At 32.5% G+C, this 13,894-nt stretch overlaps 1 protein-coding gene across 1 annotated transcript in view; it reads right to left on the bottom strand.

Moving 5' to 3' along the window:
* Positions 1–332: 332 nt before the first annotated feature.
* LOC122893730 (protein FAM227B-like) overlaps positions 333–13,894 on the bottom strand; it is a 40,800-nt gene continuing 27,238 nt past the window's right edge. The window contains exons 7-8 of the mRNA XM_044230959.1: positions 5,889–6,015; positions 333–489 (exon numbers count right to left, since the gene is read on the bottom strand). Of these exons, the coding sequence (XP_044086894.1) occupies positions 344–489; positions 5,889–6,015 (273 nt within the window). The 3' untranslated portion in view covers positions 333–343. The remainder of the gene's footprint in view (positions 490–5,888; positions 6,016–13,894) is intronic.

Genomic DNA, 13,894 nt, shown 5'->3' with positions numbered 1-13,894 from the left:
ATTGGAAATGAAGAAGTAAAATGCTCTTTAATATCAGATGACATGATTTTACATGCAGAAAATCCTAAGAAATCTATAAAAAGGCTATTAGAAATCTATAAAAAGGCTATTAGAATTAGAGACTGTAGGACAGAGATCAATATAAAAATATAACAGGCAAATGGGAGGACATATTTAAGCACATACCACTTTTATAATGAAAAACTAAAATGTGAAGCAATGTGAAGCAATATTCAAACTATTATAATAAGACCCTCCAAAGAATTAATCATTAGAAAATTATGATAAATTCATAACTTAATATACTTTATTTGGCTATTTCATCTCACAGTTAACAATAAACTTACTTACCAGCCGTTATACGTGTCTGACTCTTTTTAATCCTGTCCTTTACAGATGTTGAAGGTGCTTTCTTAGTACCATGAATGGTTGTTGTGATGAGCTCTTTTAGATCCCAGTGAGTCCAAAACCCTTTTTGAGGTTTTAAACCTGTTAATATAAAATGTAATTTAGTCAGGAAATTAGCATTTGAAAATATCCTTTAATTTCTCAAGGCATTTTTGAGTATTACATGTTTCAGCCTCACAATAATCCTGTGGAAATTGTCAGTCTGAAGTTTCATATGAGAGAAAGTCTATAAGAAATATTAATGTCTTATTATGTAAAATAATAGAAAAGAGGTAAAACTTGATATCATCTTCTGACTCATAGACATAAGCTAAGTTCAATAATGGACATAAGAGGAAGTTAATTATTGTAAAAACTTGGAAAGGACCTAAATATCCAAAAAGACTGTTATCTATACAATGGATTATGAAGTATCCACTAAAAATGATCTTGTAAATATTTGTTAACATAGAAAGGCATTTGTAATATGTTTTTTTGAAGAACAATTTTTACCTATTGTGTATGTGTGGCTGTAGCTTAAGTGTTAACATGATTGCTTCCAAGTATAGGTGACTATCATTGTTATTCCTTGTTTGTGTCCCCTAATTTTAAAGTAATATTTATGAATCAATTGTAGGAATCAAAAAGTAACAAAAATAAATTATTTTATTTAAGTTCAATTTAGTTAAAAATACTTTATTATTAATTTCAGGGGTAGAATTTAGTGATTCACCAGTTGTGTATAACACCCAGTTCTCATTACATCAAGTGCCCTCCTTAATGGCCATCACCCAATCACCTCTTCCTCACTCACCTCCCTTCCAGCAACCCTCAGTTTCATAGAGTGAAGAGACTCTCATGGCTTGCCTCCCTCTCTGATTTCATCTTATTTTATTTTTCCTTTTCTTCCCCTATATTCATCTGTTTTATTTCTTAAATTCCATATATGAGTGAAACCTTATGGCATTTGTTTTTCTCCAACTGATTTGTTTCGCTGAGCATAATACCCTTTAGTTCCATCACAATATTGCAAATGGCAAGATTTCATTCTTTATGATGGCTGAGTAATATTCCTATATATGAATATGCATATATATATGTACACACACACACACACACACACACACACACACACCGTATATATATTGGGTATACGTATACCACATCTTTTTTATTATTTTTTTTAATTTTTATTTATTTATTTGACAGATCATAAGTAGGTAGAGAGGCAGGCAGAGAGAGAGAGAGGAGGAAGCAGGCTCCCTGCTGAGCAGAGAGACTGACGTGGGGCTCAATCCCAGGACCCTGAGATCATGACCTGAGCCGAAGGCAGAAGCTTTAACCAACTGAGCCACCCAGGCGCCCCCGTATACCACATCTTTATCCAATCTATATGTATACCATTTAGGGTATGCAACTGTACTGATTTGATACACTTACATATATTGGAATGATCACATAATTGCCATTCTTTGTTATGGTGGGAATATTTAAAATCTATTCTCTTCATAACTTTTAGGTATATGATACAGTTTATCAACTACAATCTACATGCTATGCATTTTCTCCAGAACCTATTCATGTTATAACTGGAAGTTTGTATGCTTTGATCAATATCTACCCATTTTCTCCATCCCCTGGCAACCAAGAATTCTTTTCTGTTTCTATGACTTTGGCTTTTTTAGATGCAATATATAAGCGATACCATACAGTATTTGTATGTTTCTGTATGATTTGTTTTACTCAGCATAATGCATTCAAGGTTCATCCATATGGTTGCAAATGGCAAAACTATCTTCTCTCCTATGGCCAAACAATATTCCATTGTCTGTATAGATCCATATTCTTTATCCATTCATCCATTGACAGACACCTAGATTGTTTCCATATCCTGGCTGTTGTGAATAAGGCGAAATGAACATGGGAAGACAGATATCTCTTTTGGTATGTTTTTTATTTCTTTTGGATATATATCCCGAAGTTGGATTGTTACATGGTAGCTCTATTTAAAATTTTTAGGAACCTCTCTATTGTTTTCTAATAACACCACCAATTTACTTTCTTACCAAGAGTGCACAAGGGTTTGCTATTCTTTACATCCTTGCCAAGACTTACTTTTTGTCTTTTTGGTATGAGCCATTCTGATTGGTGTGAGATAAGATCTCATTGTGATTTTGACTTGCATTTCCCTGATGATTAGTGATGTTTAGCATCTTTTCATGTGTCTGTTGGCCATCTGTATGTCTTCTTTGGAAAAGTGTCTGCACAGTTCCTCTATCCATTTTTAAATTGGATTTTTGTTTGTTTGCTAGTCAATTATATGAATTCTTTATATATTTTGGATTTTAACTCTTTATCATATCAGAATATGATTTGCAAATATATTCCATGAGTTGCCTTTTAATTTTGTTGATGGTTTCCTTCACTATGCATAAGATTTTTAGTTTCATGCAGTCCCACTTAATTAATTTCTCCTTTTGTTGCCTGTGTTTCTGGTTCATAGCCAAAACAATTTTTTTCTAAGATTGATATCAAGGATTTTCCCCCCTATATTTTCTTATAGTTTGGCCATTCAGTTCTTATTTTTAAGTCTTTAATCTTGAGTTAATTTTTTGTGAGTGGTATTCAAAGTCCAATTTGGGGGCACCTGGGTGGCTCAGTGGGTTAAAGCCTCTGCCTTTGGCGGCTCAGGACATGATCTCAGGGTCCTGGTATCAAGCCTCGCATCGCACTCTCTGCTCAGCAGGGAGCCTGCTTCCTCCTCTCTCTCTGACTGCCTCTGCCTACTTGTGATCTCTGTCTGTCAAATAAATAAATAAAATATTTAAAAATAAATAGTCCAATTTCATTCTTCTACATGTGGTTATCCAGTTTAACCATCACCATTTATGGAAGAGAGTATTAGTTGACTGTATTTGTGAGGGTTTATTTCTGGGCTTTGGATTCTATTCCATGGGTCTATGTCTATTTTTATGGCAGTACTGTATCATTTTGATTACTGGAGCTTTGTAGTGTAATTTAAAATCAAGAAGTCTAATGCTTCCAGCTTTGATATTTCTCTGGATTTCTTTGGCTATCCAGAGGTTCTTTTGTGATTCCATACAAATTTTAAGGTTGTTTTTTCTATTTCTGTGAAGAATGTCATTGGAATTTTGATAGGAAATATACTGAATCTATGGATGGCTTCACATAGTATGGACATTTTAACAAAATCAATTCTTTCAATCCATGAACACAGGATACCTTTCCATTTGTTTGTGTCTTCTTCAATTTCTTTCATCAAAATCTTATAGTTTTCAAAATACAGCTCTTTAATCTCCTTGACTGAATTTATTCCTAAGTACTTTATTGTTATCTATGCCATTGTGAATGGGATTGTTTTCTTTACTATTTCAGATATTTTATTGTTAGTATAGAGAAATGCAACTGATTTTGTATAGTGATCACAGCTTTGTAGTAAAGCTTGAAATCAGGCAACGTGATGCCCCTGGTTTTGTTTTTCTTTTTTAATGTTTCCTTAGCAATTTGGGATCTCTTCTGGTTCCATACAAGTTTTAAGATTATTTGTTCCAGCTCTTTGAAAAATGCCAGTGGAATTTTGATCGGGATGGCATTGAAAATATATAGATTGTTCTAGGCAGTATAGACATTTTAACAATATTTATTCTTCCAATCCATGAGCATGGAATGGTCCTCCATCTTTTTGTGTCTTTAATTTCTTTCATGAATGTTCTATATTTCCTCGAGTACAGATCCTTTACCTCTTTGGTTAGGTTTATTCCCAGCTTATGGTTTATAAGCTTTATGGTTATAGCTTATGGTTCTTGGTGCTATAGTAAATGGGACCGATTCTCTCATTTCCCTCTCAATGTTTTCATTGTTAGTGTATAAGAAAGCAACTGATTTCAATAAATTGATTTTGTATCCTGCCACATTACTGAATTGCTGTATGAGTTCTGGTAGTTTGGGGGTAGAGTCTTCAACTTCACTTTTGGTGGACACATTTGCTTGTTAAAGTATTTTTGTTGTTTTTTTTCTTTTTAGTTTTTTTGTTTTTGTTTTTGTTTTTTATTTATCTGAAGCTGATGAGCCATTGCTAGCTTTGAAGATGGAAGAAGGCGATGGAATTAAAGAATGTACACAGCTTCTAAAGGCTTCAGAAAAATTTCTTCCACAAAACCTGTAGAAGAAACACAGCTCTGCTAAATCTTGATTTTAGCCTAGTGAGACTCATTTTGGATTTCTGACTTCCATGAGTGTAAGATAATACAGTGTGTTGTTTTAAACAGCTAAGTGCTAATTTTGTTACAGCAGCAAGAGGAAACTAATAGAGTCTCTAGTGATCTGTTTTCTTACTGTGTATAAGAAATTATGGTAATAAAAATTTTGTTGGTGAAAAAATGAAACAAAAATGAAAGCCAATGATAATGTAAGTAATGGAACTGAGTATGTAATGTACAGACAGATAAAGCCAATGAATAATTACCTAATAGAGATAATTACTTTATCACCTAATAGTGATTACTTTATCCTGAAAAAGAAATTTTGATACATTAAGGAGGAGAATGCTGAATTTGGCATTTTAGATCTACAATATAAACCTTTCCTCAAAGAAAGAAACAAGAGAACAAGAAATAAGAAAAACATGTCTTATAAAATTCTTTCAACAAGTGCTCTAGCCAGGGCAAATAGTCACAAGTGAGAGACAAAATGTAGTAAAAGTCGAAAAGGTCATTTATGAGGATAGACTCAGGAAACATTTGACTCTTGATGGATATGCAATATGGGAAAAAGCATGGGAAAGAAATCTGTAAAAAAATATTCATGATTTAAAAAAAATCATAGCGACTCCATGTAGCCTTAGTTTTCAACTTAACTTTTTGCCAATGCGTACCAAGAAAGCCTGATGCGGGGCTTGATCCCAGGACCAGGACCATGACCTGAGCTGAAGGCAGAGGCTTCAACCCACTGAGCCACCCAGGTGCCCCTTTAATTTCAGTTAGTTAACATACAGTGTAATATTAGTTTCAGGTGTATAATCCAACAATTCCACACATATAAATTTTTTTTAAAAAATATAGGCAATTATCATATGGTTTCACTTATTTGTGGAGCATAACAAATAGCATGGAGGACATGGGGAGATAGAGAGGAGAAGGGAGTTGGGGGAAATTGGAAGGAGAGGTGAACCATGAAAGACTATGGACTCTGAAAAACAATCTGAGGGTTTTGAAGGGGCAGGGGTGGGAGGTCGGGGTACCAGGTGGTGGGTATTATAGAGGGCACGGATTGCATGGAGCACTGGGTGTGGTGCAAAAATAATGACTACTGTTATGCTGAAAATAAATAAAAAATAAATTAAAAAAAATATAGGCATCAATATGGCATGTTTTATAAGGCAGAGAATTACCATTTTTTTTAAGCTGGAGTAAGCAAGATACTGTATACAAAAAGTTTTATTTATCAAAATAATGATCAATATGTAAATGATTTACTCATACCTGACAACCAAAGAAAAATGTTATTCCCTAGTTCTTCTTTAAATTCATCATTAAAAAGATTACTGGATTCTGGAAATGCTTCCTGGAATGTTGCATAGATGGCCTGTGACAAACAATCAGGATACACCTACCCAAAATAGAGTCATATTAGAATAATTTTATATTTTATGTAGTATATGTAAACTACTAAAGAAATGATTATTAAGTTTGTGAAATATACAGGTCCCTTTTTTCTCATAGCTTGTGTTTGGCCACTTATAACTTTTTTGTACCTCTACTTGAGGGACATGAACAAAGAAGAGGTGGGAATAAAGTCAGTTTAGCTATTTGTTGGCATTTTAGAAAATTTAATTTGGATAAAAAGATGAAGTTAACAGTTAAGATGAAGTTTGATGATTCTATTTTAAGTTTTATTATTTATTTCATTTAGAAAATTTAATTTGGGTAAAGGATGAAGTTAACAAGAGTAGGCTTGATGGTTATATTTTAAGATAAAGTTTGATGATTATTTATTTCATTTAACCTCGGTATTGTTATGCTATTTTAGAAAATGACACATATAGGTCATATAATAAAAAATATATTTATGCATTTTAAAACTAAACTATAATTGGCATATAACTCTGTAAGTTTAAGGTACACAACATGTTGATACATGTTACATATTGCAATACGATTACCACCATAGCATTAACTAACATCTCTATCACCTCACATAATTATCATTCTGTGTGTGTGTGTGTGTGTGTGAGAGAGAGAGAGAGAGAGAGAAGAGTAGCAAGCATATATTTAAACAACTGAAGTCTGTTTAGGTGAGTTAATATATTGAAATTATTAGTGTATTGTTTACATATGAAAACTATGATCAGATATCAACAAATATATGGTTCTACCATTATTCTATTAGACATAAAATCCCTAAACTACTAAATTCCTCTTAGGAAGGGACTAAACATAAAAGTTACATTTTTATATTAAATTTTTTAAAATTTTTATTTATTTTTCTGGTACTCGACAACCAAATAAATACCTAAAAACACATTTAGTCCTTAATATTAAATGTAAAACTTTGTAACCTAAGTGTCCCTTAGAGGTCACTGTCTTTGCAGTGTGTAAATGTTCGTTTATACAGCAAAAGGGCTTCACAGATTTTGTTAAGTTAAAGATCTTAATATGGGAAGATTATATTGGATTATCCAGTGGGCCTTCATGGCAATCACAAGTGTCCTTGTAAGAGGAAGGCTATGGAAATTTTTACTACAGAAGAGAAGTAGGCAATGAGATGGTAGAAAAGGAAATTAGAGCAATACAACCAGAATCCAAAGAATGCTGTCAGCCACCAGAAGCTAGAAGAGATTAAGAAATGGAGGGCCTCTTAAAGAAACTGACCCTGTTGATACCTTGATTTTAGCCCCCAAGGACTAATTTTGGACTTGTGGCCTCTATAGCACTAAAACAATGAATTTTTCTTGTCTTGAAAGTCACTAAATTTGTGATAATTTGTTATAGCAACAACAAGAAACTAAAACTCATCTACTCCAAGTGGTAAGTGATAATATTTGCTGGTAAGTGATAATATTCTTTGAATAACTCCATGATTTTTTTTTTTTTTGGTGGTAGTTGTGTGAGAGGGGAATGCTTTAACATATTTGTGTATTTAATTTTATTGAAATGAGTCATGCCAGAAATAATCACATATTTTGGTATAAAAATCATAGTGACTTTCATTTAAAATTAAAAGGTTGAACAATCTGAATAAGGGGAACTTCTTTAAGTTTTCTGTGAATATCTCATCTTCATGATTAAGGACCAAGTATCAAATTGTGTTGGAAAAATTTCTGAAGGTCTATCATTGTATGACACTGGAAGAAAAGGAAGTAAAAGTCATACTAAATCTGATTAGATTCAGCTAATTTGTACTGAACAGTGGGACATGACAGTGACTTTTTGATTCTTAAAAATTAATAAATTGGTCTTTGTTAGGTAAGGTAAATCAGATGAACAAGCAGTAACAAAATCCTGACTTATTTGAATGAGTGAAATATAATGGAAATTGGTTAACAGGAGATAAGACTTTATTTCTACTAAAACAGCTCTGGAGGAGATAGATGTATAGACAGATGTCTTCATTCTCAAGCACAGACACAGAAAGGGAGTATTAAAAGAAGACTGAACCCAAGCCAAGTGGTCAAATCACCTATATGTACATTTTATTTGTTCTGAAAGAGGTTTTGAATCTTGATTAAATAACTTCTTATTTCCCCTCAGAAAAAGCCACCAAAAAATAGGGATCCAGAAAAAAACCAAGTCATGATTTGAGAAAAGTTATAAATATAGTATCTATCAAAAGGTATATCTATCCCAGGAGAGAACATTTGGACAAAAAGATATGCAGTGGTGCCGGTACTTTCTTTGCCCCTTTAAATAAGCCTGTTATCCTTTTCTCAAGAGCATTATGTTAAAGTATGCTTGATTTCATCAAACCATGTAGGTAGACAAGGCTCACCTACCACAAAAGAACAGAAAAGTGAAAGATCATAGATAGGAGAAGTATTTGTTTTTTGTCACTTTTAGACAATTTGCCCCAAATCCTAACCATTAACTAACTTTTACATGGAAATAAAAAATATTTTAATATTAGCAGAGAAAATCCAAGTCCGTCTTTCAGAACACCACTGTTCTATAAAATGACAATTCATGAATCACAGTTATAATCAACCTCTTCCAGCTATGAAACTGAGAGACCAAATGTGTTGCCCAAGGTCACCCAGGTAATTAGCAGATTCTGGACATTAGACCAAGTCTCCTTATTCCCCATCGACTACTGGTTTCCTTTTTTTTTTTTTTTTTTTACTGGTTTCCTTTTATAGACACTGCATGTATATGGCTGTGAGTAAGAAAGATAGGTGAAGACTGAAAATTGTGTTTTCATCGGGAAGGACATTTTACCGTTTTTAAGTTTTACTGCTCTACCCATAAAAACAGTTATCAACTCTAAAATATGAATGTATTTCTGACTTACAGATGTCAACAGAACAAAGTAACTAAATGTGACTTCTGCTTTGAGGTGCTGGATATTTAAATTTACAAGTATCTAATGAAATTCCTATACATTTTCATTTCACATTACTGAAGGACACAAATTATTTTAATCAATTCTATTCACTAGTTATTATAATAACAAAAATATAAAACAAACATTTGATTATAATTATGTCTGTTTTCATTTACTGTAACAGGTACTTAGTCCTTACATATAACATAAACCTCTCAAGTCCTCTTAAACAGAACAGAGATACATTATAAGTAAAAGAAAAATGATAATTTTATAGGTAAACAGAAAAAAATAAAGAATATACATGGAATAAGACAGTAGTTTTCAAATTACCAAAATGCAAAAAAAAAAAAATCTATACCACATTAAGGAAATTCTGTAAGACTTCAAGGCAAAGGAATACAATAAAATGAAGGGGGAGGGGTGCCTGGGTGGCTCAGTGGGTTAAATCTCTGCTTTCAGCTCAGATCATGAATCGAGCCCCGCATCGAGCCCCGCATTGGGCTCTCTGCTCAGTGGGAAGTCTGCTTCTTTTCCTCTCTCTCTGCCTACTTGTGATCTCTGTCTGTCAAATAAATAAATAAAATCTTTAAAAATAAAATAAAATGAAGGGGGAAAGTAACTTTTAAAACATTATAAATACTTTACTTCAGGAAATTTGTTTTCAAAGTAACAAAATATGTTCTAATAGATATTTAAATAAAATAACTATTTTTAAATTTTCATTTGCTCTAAAAATGCTTAGTATAACCAGTTAATTTCTATGTTTACCTGAAGGAATGCATCTTTTCGACTTGCAGGGATGTTCATGAAAAGTATCACATAACTTTCTGAAATTCTGTCAAACAAGGAATCTTGATTCTCTCTGTCAGGCTTAAAAATAAAACATTTTCTGAAATTAAAAGCACTAATATTATAATTTTAAATTGGAATTTGTATGCATAATGTCAGTAAATTTATTTATTCTTACAAGGCAGATCAGTGAGAATGAGTATGGGTTTGGTATCATGCAGACCTGAATTTGAACACTGGCATTGTTATTCATTAGTTTCCTTATCCTGGGTTAATCAGTCCTAGTTTCCTCATATGTCAAATGTATATAAAATATATATACCTTAAAGTAGCATAGTAAAATAATGACAAGAATCATGTTTAGTTTGACTTTGTCTTTCAGGCACTTAGCACAGTGCCTGGCACACAGAAAGCCTACACACATTTGATGAGTTAATGAAGGTTCCTGCATTAAAGCTGGCATGTAGAGGCAATCAATGACTATTACTTTCTTTTGTCCTATATCTACTCCAACTTATTATCAGTAACTCAGTGTGAAATTAAAGCATTTACTAGGATGAGACAAATCACAGCCAGAACTAGTAAAATTGTGACACAATGTCTAACCTAAGACACAGTAAATATGTTGTAAGAAGAAAGAAATGTATAGATAATAATAATCTCAATATTATAGTCAAATCCTGATAGGATGAACTTGGGAAGATCCTTCTTTGTTTTTCAGTTCCTTTCATTAGTTGCCTCTCTGATCTTTATTATTTCCTTTCTTCTTATTTTGGATTTCTTTTACTCCTCTTTTTCTAGTTTCTTATAATAAAAGGTGAGGTCATCGTTTTTGAGAACTTATTTCTAATATAGTTATTTTAATCCTCTAAACTTCTAAATACTGTTTTAAGTTACATCCCACAAACTTTATTGTATTTTTTAAATATAATTATTGATTTGAAAGAGAGAGAGTGTGAGTGCATGAGTAGTGGGGGAGGGGCAGAGGGAGAAGCAGACTCCCCACTGAGCAGGGACCCTGATGCAGGGCTTGATCCCAGGATCCAGAGATCATGACCTCAGCCAAAGGCAGATGCTTAACTGGCTGAGCTACCCAAGCACCCAAAATCCCCAAAATTTTAAGTATATTTTCATTAAATTCAAAAATACTTTCTAATTTCTCTATTGATTTCTGGTTTGACCTACAGATATTGAAAAATGTGTTATTTAGTTTCCAAATATTTGAGGATTTTCTGGATAGCTTTTTGTTATTCATTTATAATATGATTCCATTTTGGTCTGAAATCATGCTGTATTTGACTTGAATTGTTTTAAATTTATTAGGATGTTTTCCTAGCCCAGAAAGTAGCTGATAAATGCTTAATGTGTACTGCTGTTGCTGAAAGGAATATTTAATAAATGTCAAATTTGATCAATTAAGCTGGCTGACAGTGTTGCTCAAGTCTTCTATATCTGTATAGTCTACCAATTATTGAGAATGAGGTTTTGAAACACCTCAGTATACTTTTTAATTTCATTTTCCCTTGAAGTTTTAAGTTTTTATTAAACGTGTTTCAAAGCATTTTTATTAGGTGCACATATATTCAGGATTGTTATATTGAGGAATCGACCTTTTTACCATCATACAGTTACTCTTTTTTCCCCTGGTAACATTCTTTGCTATGAAATCTACACTATATGATAAGTTCAAAAAAGTTGTAATTTTATAGGTTATATCGCTTTTCTTTGTTGTTACATGGGTGGAAATGATGTGTTTTCCAGCTTTCTGAATCTTTTTGGGAGCCCAAGTCCCAAGGACAATTTTTAAACATTAAGCATATGGCAATATCATTACCAAAGTTCTTCTAGTCAAACATCATTAGGGAAACTTTTGTCATTAGCCTATCAATTGACCAGCAATTTTTGGAATAATTTTTGTTCTATTAATATAGTAGTAATAGTAATAATAATGATGATGATGGTGATGATATGTTCATTGAACACTTACTATATATATATCCCCATATAAACAAACAAATTTACATGTACTTTCTCATTTAACCCAGAAAACATGTAAATTAGGTGATTTTTTTTTTTAATTTCATGATAGATTTAGAGAGGTAAATAACTATTCTAGGTCACAACATTACTAAGTGCATAAACTTGTTTTTGAAAGCCAGATCTCTTAACTCTATTTTATTGATTCTCATATTACATTTATATAGTATTTCAGAGTTTATTAGGTATCTTCTTCTTCTTTTTTTTTTTTTTGTATGTCTTCTTATTTGTATCACTTTTAATACAGCAACCTTAGAGGAAAAAAAAGCAGGGTATGTTTTATTTTCTACTGGTTTTGTTTTTTAGAGATGAGATAAGTGATGCTCAGAGAGATTTTTTGACTAGTCCAAACTCTTAAAAATAACTATTTGGGAAAACTAGATTTAAAATTCTAGTTTTCTGGATCCAAGTTCAGCATTTTTTTCTACTAGACCAGGTTACCACTAAATCATGGGCAATAAACAAGGAAAATTTGGTTTTCTATTAATCATATAATAATTACTGATAAGTTAGAGCCACCACACTGAAGCCTGCTATATTCTAGAGTATGATTATATATATTTTCATATTACACTCCAGGTAACTAAACTGAACAAGTGGTTCATGGTTTTACCATATTCCAGGTATGAAATCAGTACTATTTATCCTTCCAAAGTAGATAGAATTTATGTATTTTGCATCCATTTTAACATATTTATATATATCATATATATATTTAACAATAAACCCTCTTAGAAATAAAATAATAGAGTTTATTGAACTAAACAGATGAAAGAAGAACTGTTCTAGTTAAATCATGGAGAGTTTGCTTCAATTTTCCCCCTTTAGTTCCCAAAGAACACTAGCGGAACATTGACCCAGCCAAATATATTGGTTCTCAAAACATGACAAAAATCAGGACACTAGAAATGTTAGTAAATTATAATGTTTTAAAATTATTACTAAATTATTGCATTTTAATTTCAGAAAGCTATTTTCTAGAGAATAGTTTGATTAAAGATAAAAAAAAATGTAGGGGCACCTAGGTAACCCAGTTAAGCATCCAACTCTTAATCTCAGCTCAAGTCTTGATCTCAAGGTTATGAGTTCAAGGTACCCATTGGGCTCCCTACTGGGCATGGAGCCCAGTTAAAAAAAAAAAAGAAATAATAAAAAATTCTAATTCCTTGTTATTGCAAAAATAATCTTATAAATGTAGTGAGTTATTCATATTTTTGTGTTATTCCTGTGTTTATTCAAAACAATAAAATACTACAATTTCCTGACAAGACAATAACTAGAACACTTCTAGATTATGTTTCTTTCAAAAAACTTGTTATATATAATCTCAACAGATTTAAGTGGGAATGTAATGTTTCTTTGTCTTCCTGGGAAAGCATAAATTCAGGACCCAGATCTAGAGAAAGAAATTTCAGGTAATGTAAATCCTGATTTCACAAATTTCCCTCAGTAATTATCTTTTTATTACTGATATGCCATTTCCTATGCATCATCCAGAGCTCCTAACAATACCAGAAATATAGGACAGAGATTCTTAACCTAGAGTAACTCTAACCTACAGCTTATCCTAACATAAAGCACTAACTGAATGGTTTGTATGTAAAACTGGTTAACACCCAATTTCTTCATGGTGTAAAATTCCTGTGACAATCCATAAGCAGATTTGTGTGAGTAATTTGAGCTGGAGAAGGTGGAGAGTGGAGTCCATTTTCAGTCTTCCTTGATGGGGTGGCACACCTTCTCAAAGCTTAAGACCTGATCCCTGGGGTTGATCTTATCTTCCACTCTTCCAGATCCAGAAGTCACACAATGGTATTCACCACTTTTTCCAGGCTCACATATTCTCTAACATGAGAGTGTGCTGTTTATTTCCATTCTCTTATTGTTTCCCAGAGACCTTTCCCAAATATCAAGATGTCTTTCTCTTCTTAATGCTAATTAATTTCTCCTCTTAATGCTAATTCTTTTTGAATCAAGTAAAGGCCCTCTCTTCATCTGCTCCATAGACTATTTTCCAAATGAAACCACCTTCAGTGTCACTGATTTGCAGTGGGTTTTCATTAGCTGTTTTTCAGCACATTATACTACTAAGTTAAGCTACAACCTTATTATTCATTACACT

The sequence above is a fragment of the Neovison vison genome, chromosome 13 (genome assembly GCF_020171115.1).
Source record: "Neovison vison isolate M4711 chromosome 13, ASM_NN_V1, whole genome shotgun sequence".
Lineage (NCBI taxonomy): Eukaryota > Metazoa > Chordata > Mammalia > Carnivora > Mustelidae > Neogale > Neogale vison.
This window is presented reverse-complemented; position numbering and strand designations above follow the sequence as displayed.